At 43.4% G+C, this 18821-nt stretch overlaps 1 protein-coding gene across 1 annotated transcript in view; it reads left to right on the forward strand.

Annotated features, from left to right (window-relative positions):
• anks1b (ankyrin repeat and sterile alpha motif domain containing 1B) overlaps positions 1-18619 on the forward strand; it is a 196613-nt gene extending 177994 nt beyond the window's left edge. Inside the window, exons 23-29 of the mRNA XM_069715820.1 lie at positions 3823-3894; positions 5643-5766; positions 6635-6766; positions 10213-10364; positions 13594-13716; positions 15852-15943; positions 17156-18619. Of these exons, the coding sequence (XP_069571921.1) occupies positions 3823-3894; positions 5643-5766; positions 6635-6766; positions 10213-10364; positions 13594-13716; positions 15852-15943; positions 17156-17204 (744 nt within the window). The 3' untranslated portion in view covers positions 17205-18619. The remainder of the gene's footprint in view (positions 1-3822; positions 3895-5642; positions 5767-6634; positions 6767-10212; positions 10365-13593; positions 13717-15851; positions 15944-17155) is intronic.
• The last annotated feature ends 202 nt before the right edge of the window (positions 18620-18821 follow it).

Here is an 18821-nt window from a genome sequence, read left to right on the forward strand (position 1 = left end):
GTCAGTATGTGTTACCCGCTTATCTGCAGATTCAGCTCAATTAACTGGCTGATTGTTTGGTCAATAAAATGTCAATGAAAGCAGTAATGAATGTCCAAAACCAAAAAGGCATCAATTTATTATCTGACTAATGGTTTCATCCCCATTCGAATGCTATCGATGCACACTGGATGTAATAATATTAAAGATCAGTGACCCTCAGCTTCACCTCTCAGTCAATACTGCACTCGGTTGTTCTCGGTGCTTTGGTAAATTTAGACCTTTGCCAGTTACATAAAGGATGTTACGTATCTTTGGTACCACAGATACAGCCTTGCTCCTCTGATGGGTTACATACTGAGCATCTAGACTCAAATGATTACTGACTTGGAGCAGGTAAAACACTGCAGAAAGCAATTTCAGATACCTTGGAAACATTGAGAGACAATAGAACTGGATATCTGATCAGTTCGGAGGCGCTGCGGTGAGGACACGGACGAGATATGAGCTAGATTATTATGTGAGAGAGCGGGAGAAGGAGAGGGAATCATTGGAGAGAGATTGAACAAATACATGAGAAATCAGATGTGATGCTGATATCAAATATGAATGAAGCCAAGAAAAAATTAGATAGAAGCCGTGAATGAGAGATACGTTTCCCCGAGAGTGTCTTCCCTGAGTCCAAAGTCTCCTCTTCTTCCTTTTCACACTTTAGAAGATTGATAGCAGCAGCGTGGGCCATTAGGCTTCCGACAGTAGTACGACTACACAGGCTTTGTGTTTGGGCAAATGGGAGGAAGGCATGACGGGTGGGCCACCGGGGGAAAACGTGGCGGTGCTTTCATGGAGCCGTTTATGACAACATCTCTAACGCGCTCCGTCCCGGGACAGCAGGCTGCAGAGAGCTCAGAAAGTGAGATAAATGAACGCGAGTGCTCAGTGTGAATACTGCCAAGGTGTCAAGAGCTGGAGAATGAATAAGAATAAATGAGATGGATAAGGCACCGATGAGTGGTTGAGTGGGAAGAGAACAGTGCATTGTGTTTTAATAGAAGGAGAGGGACGGTAAAAAAAAAAAAAAGAAGCCGGGACAGAATAAAGAATGCATCGGCGACGTTCTCATTTTCATCTCGGGCATGAAATCAACAAAACCCTCTCCTCCATGTTCAGCCCAACCTCACATAACATCTTTACTTTATTATATCAGCTTCGCAACCGCTGCTTGAAAATATTATCTGAAGTTATTACAAATCCATTTCCTGTAAAACCCTGCAGACACTGATAATAATACTCCACACTACGTCATTAACAGCCAACGTTATCTCAGCACTAACCGTCTGTGCGCTTTATCTGGAGATACATCAAATATACTAAATATGCCTGACTTAAAAATCCTCAGAAGTCATCTCCTCCTTCGTGACTAGTGTAAAGTGTTCTATTATATAATTAAACCGTTCATATTCCTCATGACACGATACAGACATTTCTTCTAGTACCAACATTAAGTTTATATTTGTGGGTTTAAGCTCAGCTGCAAGGGGGTCAGATTGCCTTTCAGTTTTGGTGAAGACATTGTCATTATCATATATTAGCTGCTAACATGCTAAGCCAGGAGGGTGAAAATTGTAAACGTAAAACCTGCCAAACATTATGGGATGTTAGCGTTGAGCTCAAAGTGCCACCGTTACTCTGCACCTTATAACTGCCTCACAGAGCCACTGCATGTTCCGTCTGAGTCTCGTGATGTTCCCTTGAATTTTATTTTGAAACTAATAGAAGACGTGTGTTCGTGTACACCAACATTTACTGCCACAGAGACAGCAGCTGGTCTCGCATGCAACCGTAATGCAATTTCTAGGCTGACTGCCAGCAACCCTGCCACAACAACGATTTAACGTTGTTAGCTCGAGTCAAGACAAAGTATTAGCGTGCCCGGACGACCTCCTCCGGATCTGCCGAGGACCAGACTAGCCAGCCGAAGACACGACCGAGCCAAAGTCCGTCGTACATAAAAAGCAACTCATCGCGCGAAGCAATTTGCCCGGAAAGCAATCAAATCTATCGCAAATCAAATGCGAGATAGATGGATAGTTACTTTATTAATACCACAAAGGGACATTTTTTTTTCGCTCATCATGTGAGGTCAGTCCTTTTGGAGTCACTTAGTGTAGAATTACAAAGATGAGATAAAAAGGAGCTGAAAATATTTCTCCTCTAATTCACTAAAAGCCTCGCTAGCGCCCCACTTCAGGGACTAAGGCATCTTCCCAGGGCTGGACGGCCACTGCAGGGTGGTGAATGTCACACCCATTAAGTGCTCTAATGTGGACATAAACATTGTCTCTGTAAAACACTGTCACCATTAGTAGCGTCTTTATTAAATCAGTCACTACGTGTGCAGAATGACAGACCGGAAAGCCGCGTCCAGACCGGAGGATCTGCCAGACAGCAGCGTTAACGTACCTCCTCTCAAGGTTGATGTGATCACTGCCGTGTGTGCATTGAATACAACCCCATGTTTGTACAGCTGAATGGGAAAGTTTTTTTTTTATTGTATTTCTCTCTTCACTAAGATAATACTCATAATTCAGCTAAGTTTAAAAAAATTTAAAAAAAGTTTCAAAGCCAGTGTTTTTCCTGCTCTGAGGTGAGAATGAGCATTTTGTTGTTTTAGATCACATAGGAAGGCTTCACTGGTGTTCGTGGTGTTGAAGTCCAGGCTGAGCTGGTTGGTAATCAGGAGCTGGCCAGGCTTCTCTGTGAACTAGACAGCAGGGATGTCACAAGAACCGATACTTCAGGACCAAGTCGGTGCCACAATGCTGCGTACGGAGACATCGTGCATTCAAGTCAGATGATCAGGGACGTTGTCAAAGGACATTTCAGACAAAAGGAGGAAACACTTCAGATCTGAGTAGTCAAGTTTTTTTTTTGCCTTGGTGGAATTGTGACTGACAACCAAAATGTGGGTATCTGACAACCCTACTACACAGACCATGTGGATTATTAGAGATAGTTTTTGCCCTTGCAGTCATACACTGAGCTGTCATATTAGATCAAGAGTAACAGGTCGTTACCATTACAGGAGCACTGCTGCGAGAAGCACCCGTCACCAGTCAGGACCTTGAGAGGGTGAGGCTGGTCGAGGCTGCGAGCGCCTCTTCTGCAGGAGTCGGTTTAGTTTCAGCCTTGCTGATCCTTTGGCAGCGTGGCTCAGGCCCTTTTATCATAATCAAGGATAAAGCAGGGTCACTGCTGCGAGAGGCCGTGGCAGTGAAGCAGCTGTCACCAGTCAGGACCTGAACAGGAGCGATACCGGTGGAAACAGCGGAGTCCCGCTGAGCTTCACTGATGGCAGCCGGACGGTCTGCTCATCATCTGAGAGGACGACTCTGACTAACTCATCAGAGTCGTCCTCATCAAAGCTAAGTTGACAGCAGATGACTCTCCCTGCTGCTCGACCGAGTCTCCATTATTTCCGTTTGACTCCATCACCTTTGGTGGGAGACGTCTTCATCCCAGACGAGAACGCAGGCTGTTTTCTTCTAAATGTCAGCATGTCTTCATTTGCTATCAAAAACGATGAAACCAAATCAATGTCTTATTTTTTTTAATCCAATTCAGTAATCAAAGCAGTGTTTTGATTGATTGGGCTAAAGTGCCAGCGTTTTCTGCTTCCAGCTTCTCAAAGATGAGACTTTGATGTTACCAAACTTTGGGATCTAAAGTTCTTGGGGTTTGATCAACTTGTGTTTTTTGACCCTCTGGTACAGCCGGCAGAGATAATGATTTTAATACAACCATGTCATGTGTATTTATGGTGCATGTATGTCTTTTCTACAGTACCTGGGCTCCATGCTGGTGAAGGAGCTGAGAGGGACGGAGTCCACACAAGATGCCTGCGCCAAGATGAGGGTAAAGAACAGTCTAACACACTTCATTTAACTTTCGCTGAGAAAGATCCAGCTCACATCAACATCTGGATAATTCTGGTTATTACAACTTTTAGAACCAAGTTGTGATAAGTTGTTATTGATATTTAATTGCATTGTGTCAAAATAGGACCAGTGTACTATGAATATACTCATAATAAGGCTCATTGGTCCGTTTTAAAACAAGCAAAACCCCCTCTAGTCTGTGAGCTGTCAACATGAGTGAAGGTTGCTGCCCTTGTAGTTTTATCATATCAAGTTTTTCCTCCCAAAAACTTACTGGGCCTTTAAATCCGGGACACAGTCCGACAGTCTGAGTGCCCTCGCAGTCTCACCTGAACTTTAACAAACTTCAAATATCATGACAGAGTATTAAGTGTATTGAGGGATTTATTTTTAATATCCTCGCCTGGGTGGTTTTGATACCTCACAATCCCACTTTTACCTCTAATCACCTTATCGCTTCCTCTCGCCACGCGTCACTCTGCTGCTCGCTCGTTCGTTGTCGGCGGCGTCTTGCCAACCGTGTCTTTTCTTCCTGCTCATTCATCTCGTATGTTACCGCAACACCGACTCCCTCACTCCTCTGTCCCTCAGTTCATCTCTCTCACATCCATCCCGAGCTGCTGCAGTGTGAAGATGGATTTTAATATTCACGCGAAAAGCATTCTCTTCTTCTCCCCTCTGTCTTTTTTTTTTTTTTTTTTTTATGCTACCACATCCGAGGGCATCTTTCCCTCCTCAGTTTCACACACCTCTGCTGCCCACCAAGGTTGTATTTATGTGTAATGAGGTCCATCCCTCCACAGCGAAAGTGGATGTTTAAATTCATGTGTGCCTGCCAGCGAAGACGACCGGAGCTGCCTTTGTCAGCTTTTCAGCACTACCTGATTCCGACGGGGTCGAACTGCAGCAGCTACACGCTGTGAGCGGGGAGGAGAGAACAGAACAAAGAAAACAAACGGATGTAGAAAGGACGAGAGCCAGCGGAGTCGACGAGGGGAGGGGGGATAAGTGAAGGACGGACTGTGACGGAAATGTAGATACTGCGAGGGGGAGATGACAAGCGATGAAAGGCACAAAGTGATACTGGGAAGGCAGGAAAGGGACTCGTCTCACGTCCTCTTTGACTATATTAAAGCTTTTGCCAGGTAGGATGACAGCTGGGAGGGTAACGCTGACAATCGCTGTAAATCACACAATCCTCTACAGCACCTCACTGCATAATGAGTTCAATATACAGTCGTACAGAATTAAAAGGAATGAGGAGATTTACTGTAGGAGCTGGATATGGCCTGAAAGCTAATAGTCTTATTGACTTTGCATCACCGCAGTCAACTGGGTTTAGAAATCTTGTTTCTAAATTACGTTTCATTTGTTATTAATTAGGTACCTAACAACTCTTGACCTTTTGGAGATTATTTGAAATGATTATGGTAATCAAGGATGAAGCCATAATTTATCTTTGTTTATCCTGGTTCTGTATAAATTTTCATAATTTTTCTCACATGGTTGTAGACTTGAGGCAGCTTCTCAGACATGGATTCAAACTAAATCTCTACCAACCAAAATGGATTTAACTGGGATTAATTATAGTTTAACTCTGAATAATTAGAAGTTCAAAACTGCAAGTGATTCCCGTTTTGTGCCTCTAATGTTTGAGTTGCCTCAAAAGTCATTGCTGCCTCGCCAACATTTTGTCTCTCCTTTTGTTTTTTTGTGTACTCTAAGAAGTCGACAGAACAGATGAAGAAAGTGCCGACCATCGTGCTGTCCGTGTCCTACAAAGGAGTGAAATTCATCGATGCCACAAATAAGGTACCACGGATTGCTTCCTTCCTGTGCCGCCTACTGTAAATAACACGTGAAAGGTCAGGCTTTTGAACATGAGTGACATTCAGAGGTGTGAAGTCCTGACAGCATCGCAGTGCGGATGTGTGTTTTCTGCTGCAGCCTCGCTGATTTGTCGTCCAAAATAGCATACAAGTGTCTTAGTATATGTCGTCGAAAATTTGCTTAAAAATTTCATAGTATAGTGTGAGGTCCAAAATTTTATGGAAATAAAATACGCTGCTCAAAAAAATAAAAGGGAACACTTAAACAACACATCCTAGATCTTGATGAATGAAATATTCCAGTTGAAAATCTTTATTCATTACATAGTGGAATGTTTTGAGAACAAAATAACAGAAGAATGATCAATGGAAATCAAAATCATTATCCCATGGAGGTCTGGATTCAGAATCGTACTCAAAATAAAAGTGGAAAAATCAGATCACAGGCTGATCCAGCTTCTGTGGAAATTCCTCAAGACAAGTCCAAATGAGGCTCAGTAGTGTGTGTGTGGCCTCCACGTGCCTGTATGCACTCTCTACAACGCCTGGGCATGCTCCGGATGAGACGACGGATGTTCTCCTGAGGGATCTCCTCCCAGACCTGGATCAAAGCATCAGTCCACTCCTGGACAGTCTGTGGTGCGACGTGGCGTCGGTGGATGGAACGAGGCACGATGTCCCAGATGTGCTGGATTGGATTCAGGTCTGGGGAACGGGCGGGCCGGTCCGTAGCATCGATGCCTTCATCATGCAGGAACTGCTGACACACTCCAGCCACATGAGGCCGAGCATTGTCATGCATCAGAAGGAACCCAGGGCCCACTGCACCAGCATATGGTCTTACAATGGGTCTGAGGGTCTCATCCCAGTTCTCCACGGCGTCTCCAGACTCCGTCACATCTGTCACATGTGCTCAGTGTGAACCTGCTCTCATCCGTGAAGAGCGCAGGGCGCCAATGGAGAAGCTGCCAATCTTGGTGTTCTCTGGCAAATGCCAATCGCCTGGCACGGTGTTGGGCTGTAAGCACAGGCCCCACTTGTGGATGTCGGGCCATCGTACCACCCTCATGGAGTCTGTTTCTGACAGTTTGAGCAGAAACATGCACATTAGTGGCCAGCTGGAGGTTATTTTATAGGGCTCTGGCAGCGCTCCTCCTGTTCCTCCTCGCACGAAGGAGCAGATAGCGGTCCTGCTGCTGGGTTGTTGTCCTCCTACGGCCCCCTCCACGTCTCCTGGTGTACCGGCCTGTCTCCTGGTATCTCCTCCGTGCTCTTGACACTGTGCTGACAGACACAGCAAACCTTCTTGCCACAGCGTGCACTGATGTGCCATCCTGGATGAGCTGCACTACCTGAGCAACTTCTGTGGTTTGTAGACACCGCCTCATGCTACCTCTAGTGGTGAGGATACTGGCAAAATGCAAAAGTGACCAAAAATCAGCCAGAAAGGACGAAGACAGAGAAATGGTCTGTGGTCACCACCTGCAGAACCGTTCCTTTACAGGGGTTGTCTTGATCATTGCTTCATTTCCACCTGTTGTCTGCACAACAGCAGGTGAAATTGATTCACAATCAGTGTTGCTTCCTAACGGGACCTGTTGATTTCCCAGAAGTGTGATTGATTTGGAGTTACATTGTGTTGTTTAAGTGTTCCCTTTATTTTTTTTGAGCAGTTTAGTAGAACATGTGGTCCAAAAGTGTAGTAAAATGTCATAGTATATGTCGTCTAAGATTTGAAAAAAAAAGTCATTCTTTATAGTATGTCGTCCAAAATTTGATAAAAAAAAATCATACAATACTGTCGTCCGAAACATGAAAAAAAAAGTCATATTATAGCATGAAATATTTTTTCATTTTTTTATGACATTTAATAAGTATGACTTCCGTTCAATTTATGTAAGTCAACACTGGTGCAGCTGTCAGTGTTGTCGTCTCCCAGTGTAAAGGTCCAGGGTTCGAGTCCCGCCTTTGGCCTTCTACGTGCAAAACTAATAACCTAAAAGTAAAATTTGTCATCCATAATTATAATAATGATGACTAACTTATGCATGTTGTCCATAATGTAAAACATTACATTCAAGCAAGAACATGCGATCCTCCACACTTTTTGATCATATTTTGGAGATGCGACATGCTATAGTATGACTTTTTTGTCATATTTTAGACGACATGCTATAGTATGACTTTTTTGATCATATTTTAGACGACATGCTATAGTATGACTTTTTTATCATATTTTAGACGACATGCTATAGTATGACTTTTTGATCATATTTTAGACGACATGCTATAGTATGACTTTTTTATCATATTTTAGACGACATGCTATAGTATGACTTTTTTATCATATTTTAGACGACATGCTATAGTATGACTTTTTGATCATATTTTAGACGACATGCTATAGTATGACTTTTTAATCATATTTTAGACGACATGCTATAGTATGACTTTTTTATCATATTTTAGACGACATGCTATAGTATGACTTTTTGATCATATTTTAGACGACATGCTATAGTATGACTTTTTGATCATATTTTAGACGACATGCTATAGTATGACTTTTTGATCATATTTTAGACGACATGCTATAGTATGACTTTTTTATCATATTTTAGACGACATGCTATAGTATGACTTTTTGATCATATTTTAGACGACATGCTATAGTATGACTTTTTGATCATATTTTAGACGACATGCTATAGTATGACTTTTTGATCATATTTTAGACGACATGCTATAGTATGACTTTTTTGATCATATTTTAGACGACATGCTATAGTATGACTTTTTTTCATATTTTAGACGACATGCTATAGTATGACTTTTTTTTCTTATTTTAGACGACACGCTATAGTATGACTTTTTTATCATATTTTAGACGACATGCTATAGTATGACTTTTTTGATCATATTTTAGACGACATGCTATAGTATGACTTTTTTGATCATATTTTAGACGACATGCTATAGTATGACTTTTTGATCATATTTTAGACGACATGCTATAGTATGACTTTTTGATCATATTTTAGACGACATGCTATAGTATGACTTTTTGATCATATTTTAGACGACATGCTATAGTATGACTTTTTTGATCATATTTTAGACGACATGCTATAGTATGACTTTTTGATCATATTTTAGACGACATGCTATAGTATGACTTTTTTTCATATTTTAGACGACATGCTATAGTATGACTTTTTGATCATATTTTAGACGACATGCTATAGTATGACTTTTTGATCATATTTTAGACGACATGCTATAGTATGACTTTTTGATCATATTTTAGACGACATGCTATAGTATGACTTTTTTATCATATTTTAGACGACATGCTATAGTATGACTTTTTGATCATATTTTAGACGACATGCTATAGTATGACTTTTTTATCATATTTTAGACGACATGCTATAGTATGACTTTTTTATCATATTTTGGACGACATGCTATAGTATGACTTCCGTTCAAGTTATGGAGGCTAACACGGTGGTGCAGCTGTCAGAGTTGTTGCCTCTCAGTTGAAAGGTACCGGGTTCAATTCCTGCCTGTGACTTTCCACGTGAATTCATTATTCCTGCAAGACTAATGACCAGAAAGTAAAGTTTGTTTCCATAACATGGATGAATAACTTATGCATGTTGTCCATAATGTAAAACATCACATTCAAGCAATAACATGCGATCTTCCACACTAAGTTCCAGACCCTCTATCGAACCCAGAAGCTCCTGATTGTGAGAAGACAACGTTGGCTGAGAACTTCAACATTTTTGATGACTCGCTTGCATTCTTGTTCTGACTTATATGATTTGTATGACTTTTAAACATGTTAAGGAAGAGAGTTCTACGGTGCGGTGGTTGGTGCTGTTGCCTCCCGTTCAGAAGGTTCCAGGTTCGAGACTCTCCAGGGAAAGGATGACATTAACATCCTAGATGAAAAGCCACGGCAAGGGCAAGAATTGAACCTGGAACCTTCTGACTGGGAGGCAACAACATTAACCACTGCACCACCGTGCTTTCTTCAAGAAAATGTTTAAAAGTCATATAAGTAATATAAATCAGACGAACATGCAATAGAGGCACCACAACTTTGCAGTTGCTAGCGTTGTCATCTCACAGTCAGGAAGTACTGGGTTCGATCAGGGGCTTGGAACTCTGTCTGTGGAGGATTGCATGTTCTTGCTTGAAGTGTGACTTTGTCACAATTACGACTACATGATGTTTGTTTTACATCATGGACTATATGCATGATAACATGCATAAGATAGTCATCCATATTATGGATGACATATTTTAATTTACTTATTACCTATGCAGGAACATGCAAATTCCACATAGAAAGTCCCAGGCGGGGATCGAACCACGGACCTTTAGACTGTAAGACGACAACGCTGACAACTGCACTGTTGTGTTGCCTGACAAAATTTAAACGGAAGTCATATTTATAGCATGTCATCTGAAATATGATCAACAAGTCATGGCCTACCAGCTGGCCCTCCAGGCCAGGAAGAGCGGACACGGGTCATCCACGCTGCCCGAGAGCTTTGACAGCAAGCCCAGTAAACCTGTCCCCAAACCCCGCATCAACATCCGCAAATCTGTGAGCATCTCTGTCGCACAGCTGAAACACTGTTTGAAGAGAAAATCCATCCTGAACTGAAAGTCAGTACTGATGGTCTGGATTTGACCATTTTCTGTTTTAGCTAAAAAATAAAACTGGGATTTCTTTTGAAAGGTAACTTAAGTCCTTTACGGAATAGATGCTAAAAATCCACATCTTGTTCCATTTAAAAAAAAAAAAAAGAGCTGTTTTAGAGATTGACACAGAGTCTCATTTTTGTAAACAACATCAGTATTGTGTTTTGGGATGGATTTTCCCCTCCGATATCACCTGTTAACTCTTGAACCTCACATTTAGCTTCTTTGTATTTGCTTCTAATCAACCCTAACCAGCATCCCATGAACTCCACCTACAGTCTGTCCACACGTTCATCCTTCTGCTCCGATACGTCCCCGTCTCTCATCCCTGCTCATTTACATAGTTTCCGACTCATAGTTCGCTTTACGAGCATTATCCTGAACCGACTGTGGTTTGTGTGCGAGTGTGCGAGTGTGTGCGTGTGTGTGTGTGTGTGTGTGTGTGTGTGTGTGTGTGTGTGAGTGTGTGTTTGCCCGGCGGATGGAGTGGCAGAGGTGTGGGTGGATATTTGATCCGTTAAGCGTCCGTTCGTTCTTTCTGTCCCTGCAGTCTCTTACACACTTGGCTGATTGATGAGGCCTGTTTGCATTGGGCTCCAGGGAGGATTGCTAGCTCACTGTGTGTGTGTGTGTGTGTGTGTGTGTGTGTGTGTGTGTGTGTGTGTGTGTGTGTGTGTGTGTGTGTGTGTGTGTGTGTGTGTGTGTGTGCGTGTGCGCGTGCGTGTGCGGGCAGGAAGATGAAGAACACTCGTGTGCGGGACTGCTACATGCTGAAGTACTGCATAGAGAACGGATTTACTGACATTTCACTCCATCAGGTTCTCATCCAACATGCTGCAGCGTTCAGGGTTATCTGATGGAGTTTGGTGGAGCGTCTGATCAAACAGCCTTTTATCTAATGAGGGAAATTAAGAGAGAATTTATGAGCCCGTGCTTTATGCTGCAGTAATCTGCTTGAAGTAAGGCTGGGTATCGTATGATATTTCCGTGCAAATGTGGATATGATACTTAGGTTTTGGCTTCGATTAGGGCTGCTTCCCCCGTGTGATGGTTCAACTGATCAGCTGAGGAGCCGATTAAACCTCAGGTCATTGAGTATTGACTTGAAACTGCAAGAAAGTACTTGCCTTCTGCAAATGTAACTGTAATGAATTTAGAGAAAGCGGATGGACTGGGAGAGCACTGAGATTCCTCTCAGATCTGGTGCTCAGCTCTCGTGAAGTCCGAACTTCCTCTGCTGTCCACCGCCCTACTTGTGACCTGTTACAATGTCATCCAGCCACAGAACCTCTCCTACTCAAACCTGACAGGAAAAAAAATTCAAAACCACATTTTTCCATCCGGCACGAGGCCGAAGGTAAATGCGATATTTCCAGCGCTCGTCTTCATTGCCTGCCCCGACGCTTCCACAGGTCCAAAACACAGCGTGCAAGTAGTCGAATGTCAGTTGGTGTGAATAAGAGTCCTAGTTTTGTGATATAAGATACCCATGTCCCACATACGACCAGGATTTTTCTGTGTGTATATGTGCGTCATGTCTCCTGCAGCCACAGCGTCACAAAGTCTATCGCGTAAATCCGTCAACCTTCCATTAACCCCCGACACGGCTTCAAAATAGTTCCGCGAACCCACTCGGCACACGCTGCCTCCGCCGACACGCATCAGCTGGCGCAGCAGCACGTGTGTGTGTGTGTGTGTGTGTGTGTGTGTGTGTGTGTGTGTGTGTGTGTGTGTGTGTGTGTGTGTGTGTGTGTGTGTGTGTGTGTGTGTGTGTGTGCGCGCGCGCGTCTGAAGGGGGCTCGGTGTCGAGTTGCGGCGGCTGCTATAACTGTGCTTGGACCAAATTTAAGCCTATTTACATAACGTGAGTCATGAAAGGAGGGGACGGTGATGGAGGAGGCCGGTGGCTTCGGAGGAACGGCCTCACTCTCTAAAGTTAGAGTGAGATGTGAGACGGAGAGGAAAGACGGCGAGAGAGGAGGTGGAGGAGGAGGAGGAGGAAGAGGAAGAGAAAAGATGGAAAAGAAGAGCACACGCTGTATATCCTGTGCCTACAGAGATGATGGACGATGGCATGTGTACACACAATCTGCCGAGTCGGCAACCATTACATTAACCATTAATTGCTTTTTTTTTTTTTTTTTCCCTCCCTGTGCTCGTGTGTGTGTGTGTGTGTGTGTGTGTGTGTGTGTGTGTGTGTGGTGTAGTTAATGGCTTGTGGTGTGCAGCAGGGCAAAAGATACTGCAGGATTCACTTAATATTCCTGCCACCCGCCAGCCATAATCTCCATCCTGCAGCATCTCTCAAGCCCCCCCTGTGCTTTAAAATACGGCAGCTTTGTTGCTCTGCCCACGAGTATCAGTTTCTCCACACCTTCTCGTTGTCAGTTTTTAGTGTTGCGCGTGTTCTGTGACGACATCTGCTTGTAAATCTCCCTCATCGTCCACTTAACTCGCCCTCACGAGGGTGAACGTGTCTGACGCGAAGCTGTTGTCTTTGATCGGCTGATCAGCTGATCCGCTCTGGCATGTTTTCTGGCACGACGCCCCTCACCGTGTAAGGTTACACTTATGTGTTAAAGCGGGTGGAAAAACCCTGCCAGCAGTGTGACAAAAGCTTGTTTCTAAGCAGATGATTTACTTTTAGAGGGTGCAGAAGTCAATGTTTACGCATTATTCTTTCTTGCGCAACTCCGAGGCCAACTGAAACTGGAGTAGAAGTTGTCGAGTTGGCAAAATCTTTCATGAATCTGGAGAGAACCCAACCGAGCGTGGCTTTTCCAGAGTGCTGTTTTTGTACAGTTGCTGTGCCACATTCATATTGGTGGAAAAGTTGTTGCCGTGCAGAGGTTGCTATATAAATGTGGCATTACGTTGCCGTCTCCAGCTTGAGTTTGCTGTATTGCAGTAATGCGGCTGTCCCACGCTGTTGCCAGGGCGATGACTTTGCTGCCATGTTGTTGCCATGGTTTTTGCTTTGGTTTTGGAGTGGTGTTGCCTTTCCCTGTTGCCATGCAGCTGCTCTGTCATCGCTGTGGTTTTTTTTTTGCCTTGCTGCTGCTTTGTTGTTTTCGGTGTTGGTGTTGCCGAGCAGGCCCACTTTGACCTGTGTGTGACCTCTGCCCCTGTAGGTCATCATGTCCCCCTCCAGCCGCTGGTCACTGGGCCACATTTACACCCCTCACCGGCCTCCTCTCCACCCTCCTCTTCCTCCCCCTCGACTCTTCCATCTTCCTCACAAAGCTCAGTCACAGGTCCTCCACGCTTTTCCTTCTCTTATCCTTTATTTCCACGTGATTTTTCTTTTAGTCAAGGAGGAATCGCCGTCTGTAAGTGCTTCCATCTTATTCTGTCGCTTTTATTCACCCGACTCTGCATCCTTGTGTGTTGCGTTTGTCTTTCTCAATCTTCAGTTACAACCTCTACCTCCATATGAACATTTAGTAGCACCGCTGTTCCATAACTGGACAGCCAACCCACTTCATTTCTTTATGGCTAATATAAAAGCTAAATGCAGACCTCGTCTTTAGTGCTTTAGTCCCTTTTTATGTGCCCCACTGTACCAATTCAGCCTCCGGACGGGGACACGCTGCCTCTTTACAGATACAGCAGTACATTTGAGATGGTAAATTAATATAAATAGTGTTGGAATCAATAACCTGTACTTCATAATTGGCTAAATGTTCCTAAAGACGGACCTCAGTCCATTATTTCCCCCACTGAATGCTTGCAGGGAGCTGCAATGTTTGGAGCCCTTCTTCTTTTTTTTTTACTTCTGGCCTAACATCCTCCTCACTTATCCACATCTTCATCCTGCACACAAGGAAGCTGAATTTTTAAAGGGTCATCAGAAGAAAAAGTCTGCTGTACCACAGCGTGCGTAGTGAGCCAAGACATTATTCAAATGTTCTACCTGCAATCGACTCCCACAGTAAAGAACCTGTTCTGCACCGGTTTGGATCACTGAGTTTGCTGTAGTTTGAAGGTTTGTCGCTGCCACATTAACTTCGGGCTCCTATTTTCCAACCCCTCTGCAGAAAATCCCCCCCCCCCCAAAAAAAAAGGGGTCTTGATATGGAACTTATTTTGAAGGCAGACATGGTTCATTCAGTGACCTCGTGTGGTTGATTAATTTAAACCTGGTGGTGCTCTGGATAAGTTCTTTACAGAAGCATGATGGTGTTGTGGTGCTGCGAGATCGAAAGAGTGTCTGCGCGTTTGTCCTTAATCCCGTAACCCCCATAACAGGATTATAAGGTCTTGCTGTGCCGTGGCTGTCCATGCGTGTGTGTGTGTGTGTGTGTGTGTGTGTGTGTGTGTGTGTGTGTGTGTGTGTGTGTGTGTGTGTGTGTGTGTGTGTGTGTGTGTGTGTGTGTGTGTGTGTGTGTGTGTGTGTGTGTGTGTGTGCGTGTGTGAGGATAGAGAACTGGATTAATATTATAGTTAGTTTCCGTATTGTTGCTGTGTGTGTTGAGAGAAGATAAGAGAAACATGGCTGTATTAGTGTTCTGCAGAATGCTGAGCCTAACCCTGTTCAGTCCGACAACACCGAGACACTGGCACCACCAGATCTCTTTTTTTGTAAAAATACCAACACTATTTTAAGATGCCTTTAATACATTAGTGTTTACAGAGACACCTTTTCCTCCACTGTCAAAAGTGCAGCGCATTCGCTCTACTCTTCACCACGAGACCATCTGAACACAAACCAGCAGACTGGAGGAAAGACGCCCGTCGGCAACAAAATCCAGCCGCTTGATTGTTGCCACGAGGGTATTTTGGAAAAAACGCTGTAGCTTGCTCGGTTTGTTTCTCGGCTCTGAAAGCCACAATAGCTTCTGTGGCATACCCAGAAACAGAGTACCCTACTCTCTATAAAAAAAAAAAAACTGCAATCCTACAGGATGAAGTGTTGAGATTTATTATAGATATGGACAATGTTAAATATTTTGGTTGTTTTTTGTTTTTTTTTCTATGTCAGACTGTGAACTTTGTGGCTGTTATCTGTCCTGCTCTCTCATCTGTATCTCCTCCCATCTCATTTCTGTGTAAGCAGCAGATCCTCCACCTGCATCTCATTCACTCTACTCTGATTTCACTGACTTTATTAGCATGACATTGTATCCTAAAAGCGCCATTACAGTCTATTTTCAAAGCCAGGAAGCAATCGTTTGCACTGTTCGGGTTGACTGCGTTCCAAAAAAAAAAAAAAAAAAAAAAAAAAGTACATAATCAATATGATAATGTGCAATACTTTCAAACTTGAGAATATGCAGGGCATTGAAAACAACTACTTGTCCTTTGTCTTTCTCAGAGAAAAATCATTCAAAGGAATTTTCTGTTTTGCCTCCCCCCCCCTCCCCTTCTCCGTCTTCTCTACTCGTGTCAGATGGAGCAGCCGTCCATGGACCAGAAGGGCCACGCCAACGTGCCGTGGATTGTGGAGCCGGGTCAGGAGGCCAAGAGAGGAGTCAACACCAAGTACGAGACCACTATTTTCTAACATACACCCGCCTTGTCCACTCCTGTGTGTGTGTGCCTTTCAGAGGTTGCCCTGTACCGGGGCCCCGCCCCGGAGTTGGGCACGAGCGACGCACGCCCGCCGCGTCACCTCACCGGCTGAAAACTAAAACAAAACATCTCGCCCCGCCCCCGTTAGCCGAGCCTGTCCACTGCATGATGACGTTTGCCGCTGCGTTGTCTCTCTTCTTTCTCCTTGTCTCTTTCGTTTCTGCTCTTCCCCCCCCCACCCCCTCCCTCCTCTCTGGCCTGGGCCTCATCCTCCTGCCTGCAGGGCTGGCGCATGACCTTTGAACCCAGGGCTGTGGTGCACTTCTCTGTCTCCACCTGTAGGGGGAATGGTCAGCTCCGTTTTTCCACTTCCTGTTTGTCGGTCAGTCAGCAGCCAACCAGTCGGTTTTCCTGCTTCCAGCTTCTTCTTTTTTTTTTTCCTCTTCCTGTTGATGGGTGCAACCATTTGGCTTCGTCGCTCTCCTTTTCTCCTCCAACTGCCTCCGTCCCTCGCTTTTCTCTTCATTTCCGCCCCTTTGTCCAACTGCCCCCGACAACTTGAATGAAATTTGAAACCAGAATACTGCTAAGAGCCGCAACAGTGTTTTAGCTGTCTGTGGAGCCCAATTTTGGAGCTGACAATGAGGAGGGGTGTTGTCTTAAGATGACAACTGGAGGAAAGTTCAGGCTTTTTAACCATTTTTTTTTTCAAAGAGGAGAGCTGAATTATAGGAGAGGTGATGTAGCGCAGTCGATTTTCGACTCAAACTGGTTCATCCAGCAGGCTACTAGAATGTATTTCAACTTTTTGATTCTTTATATCAGATTATTTTTTTGGAGATCCTAACAGCGTTGTGAATTTCTTTAACAAACGATATTTTAAACATGACCCCGTGACACAGGAAGACATAGGTTAAATTTTTGTTTTGTTTTGCTTTTCTAGCACATTTTTTCAACACATGTTTGTGTACGTGTTCAGAATTACTTTAATCACGTGAATTTGAATTTTTTTTCCTGCCCGTAAACCTATTTTGTTTGGGGGAGAAAAATCTTGTATGTAAAAGGTTTTAGCATGTGGCTTGTGAGACGCATGGTGGCCATTTTGGATTTGCTGAGCAGGGGGGCCGGTGGAGAGGCGGGGTGTGAGGGCTCTCTCTATAAGTGATGTCATCTCATTTGCAGGGCAATGCCGGACGCTCATGTCTATTACTGTGGAATGCAAAGAATGTAGCCAGCCCTAAACATGGACCTTGTCACACATACAATGCAAAAAGGACTACAAAGGACCCTCTTGCTCACTATTCAAAAAAAGGACTACAAACATGGATGCTACGCCACAGTGTTTAAGGTTGACTACAAAATTTTAACATCACTCATCCACTTGATGCTAGACACACATTGGACCAAAAGACACTTACACACACACACACACACACACACACACACACACACACACACACACACACACACACACACACACACACACACACACACACACACACACACACACACACACACACACACACACACACACACACACACACACTAACAGGACGGCATCTTGACAGACGACCGTCTGCTCTGAATGTACACTTATTTGAAAGCAGCCTCAACTTTCTGCAGCTGCAGCAGGATCTGTTTTATGAGTCCAACTGGGAGGCATGACCTCTGAACTTTTGGGGAGGTCACCATCTCTATGGAGACTGTGAGTATGGTTACAGGGCATCTTTTGGTAACAGACAATGGGCTCACTAAAAGCACCATTGGGCATGTGTCAGTGTTGGCATGGGTTCCAGGATGTCTGGCTGGCTCTTTTGGTCTTTTTTTTTTATTTTTTATTTTCTTTAATGTCAGATAATAATACAGAGATATATGCACAAGCGTGTGAACATGATTGGACTAGCTACAACACGCTCAGATGCAACAGGTGTCTCATGACATATGATGAACCTATGTGAACAAAACAGCATCTAGAGTTTAAAAAAAAAAAAAAAAAAAAGTATTCTATTCGTATTGCCCGCCATTTTAATGTTTAATATGAGAGTATTATATTACCATGATAATTATGATTATTCTTGTGCAATTCTTGTCTACTGTTGTCTTAATGTTACATTATTTTTCTATGATATGCTGAGATGAAAACCTTGAACCTGAGAATGATGGGCAATCCTTTAAAAGAAAAAAAAATCTGAAAGGTAGATGATCATACTTGTACACAGAGAGTGAATGTTGCAGGTGGCTCGCTAACTCAATCCATCATTTCTCATGGGGCTCTACTCTTATCTAGCAGATGTACTATTTTAAACGCAGTATTACTGTATTATTTGGATGAGACATTATCCAATTATAAAATGTAAATAGATATTTTGCCAACTCATTGTTCATACGTGTAATGTAAAAGAATAAAGGATTTGCAGTAAATGGCACTGGAAACAAGGTACCAAAATAAAAGTTGGACATTTCAAAAAGTGGTAGATTGTAGAGATTGTATTTTGAGTGAAAACTAACATGGATTATTTGGTGACATCACTGCTGACCAACTAATGTACATAGGCTTGGGCTTCCAGCACACTGATTTTTGTAATTTGGGCCATTATTTATATCCTTGTAAAGCACATGAAATAAAATATGACTTGTACGACCATATTTATCCTCGGGTTAAAGTTGTCATAAATCTTTCCCTTTTTCTCAACCACGACTTGTAAAACCTGTAAAAGTTCTTCACAACACAGTAAACTAAAGAATAATTCCAATTTATGACAGTTTGTCTTATTTTTGTCGTCCGCGGCCGTCATATTTATCAGTTCTGATGAAATCTGGGGAAAACGACACCGACAGACCAGATGGG

The sequence above is a fragment of the Brachyistius frenatus genome, unplaced genomic scaffold, assembly GCF_029030835.1.
Source record: "Brachyistius frenatus isolate BFR_SWC_R1_liver_20210118 unplaced genomic scaffold, ASM2903083v1 Contig_148, whole genome shotgun sequence".
Lineage (NCBI taxonomy): Eukaryota > Metazoa > Chordata > Actinopteri > Embiotocidae > Brachyistius > Brachyistius frenatus.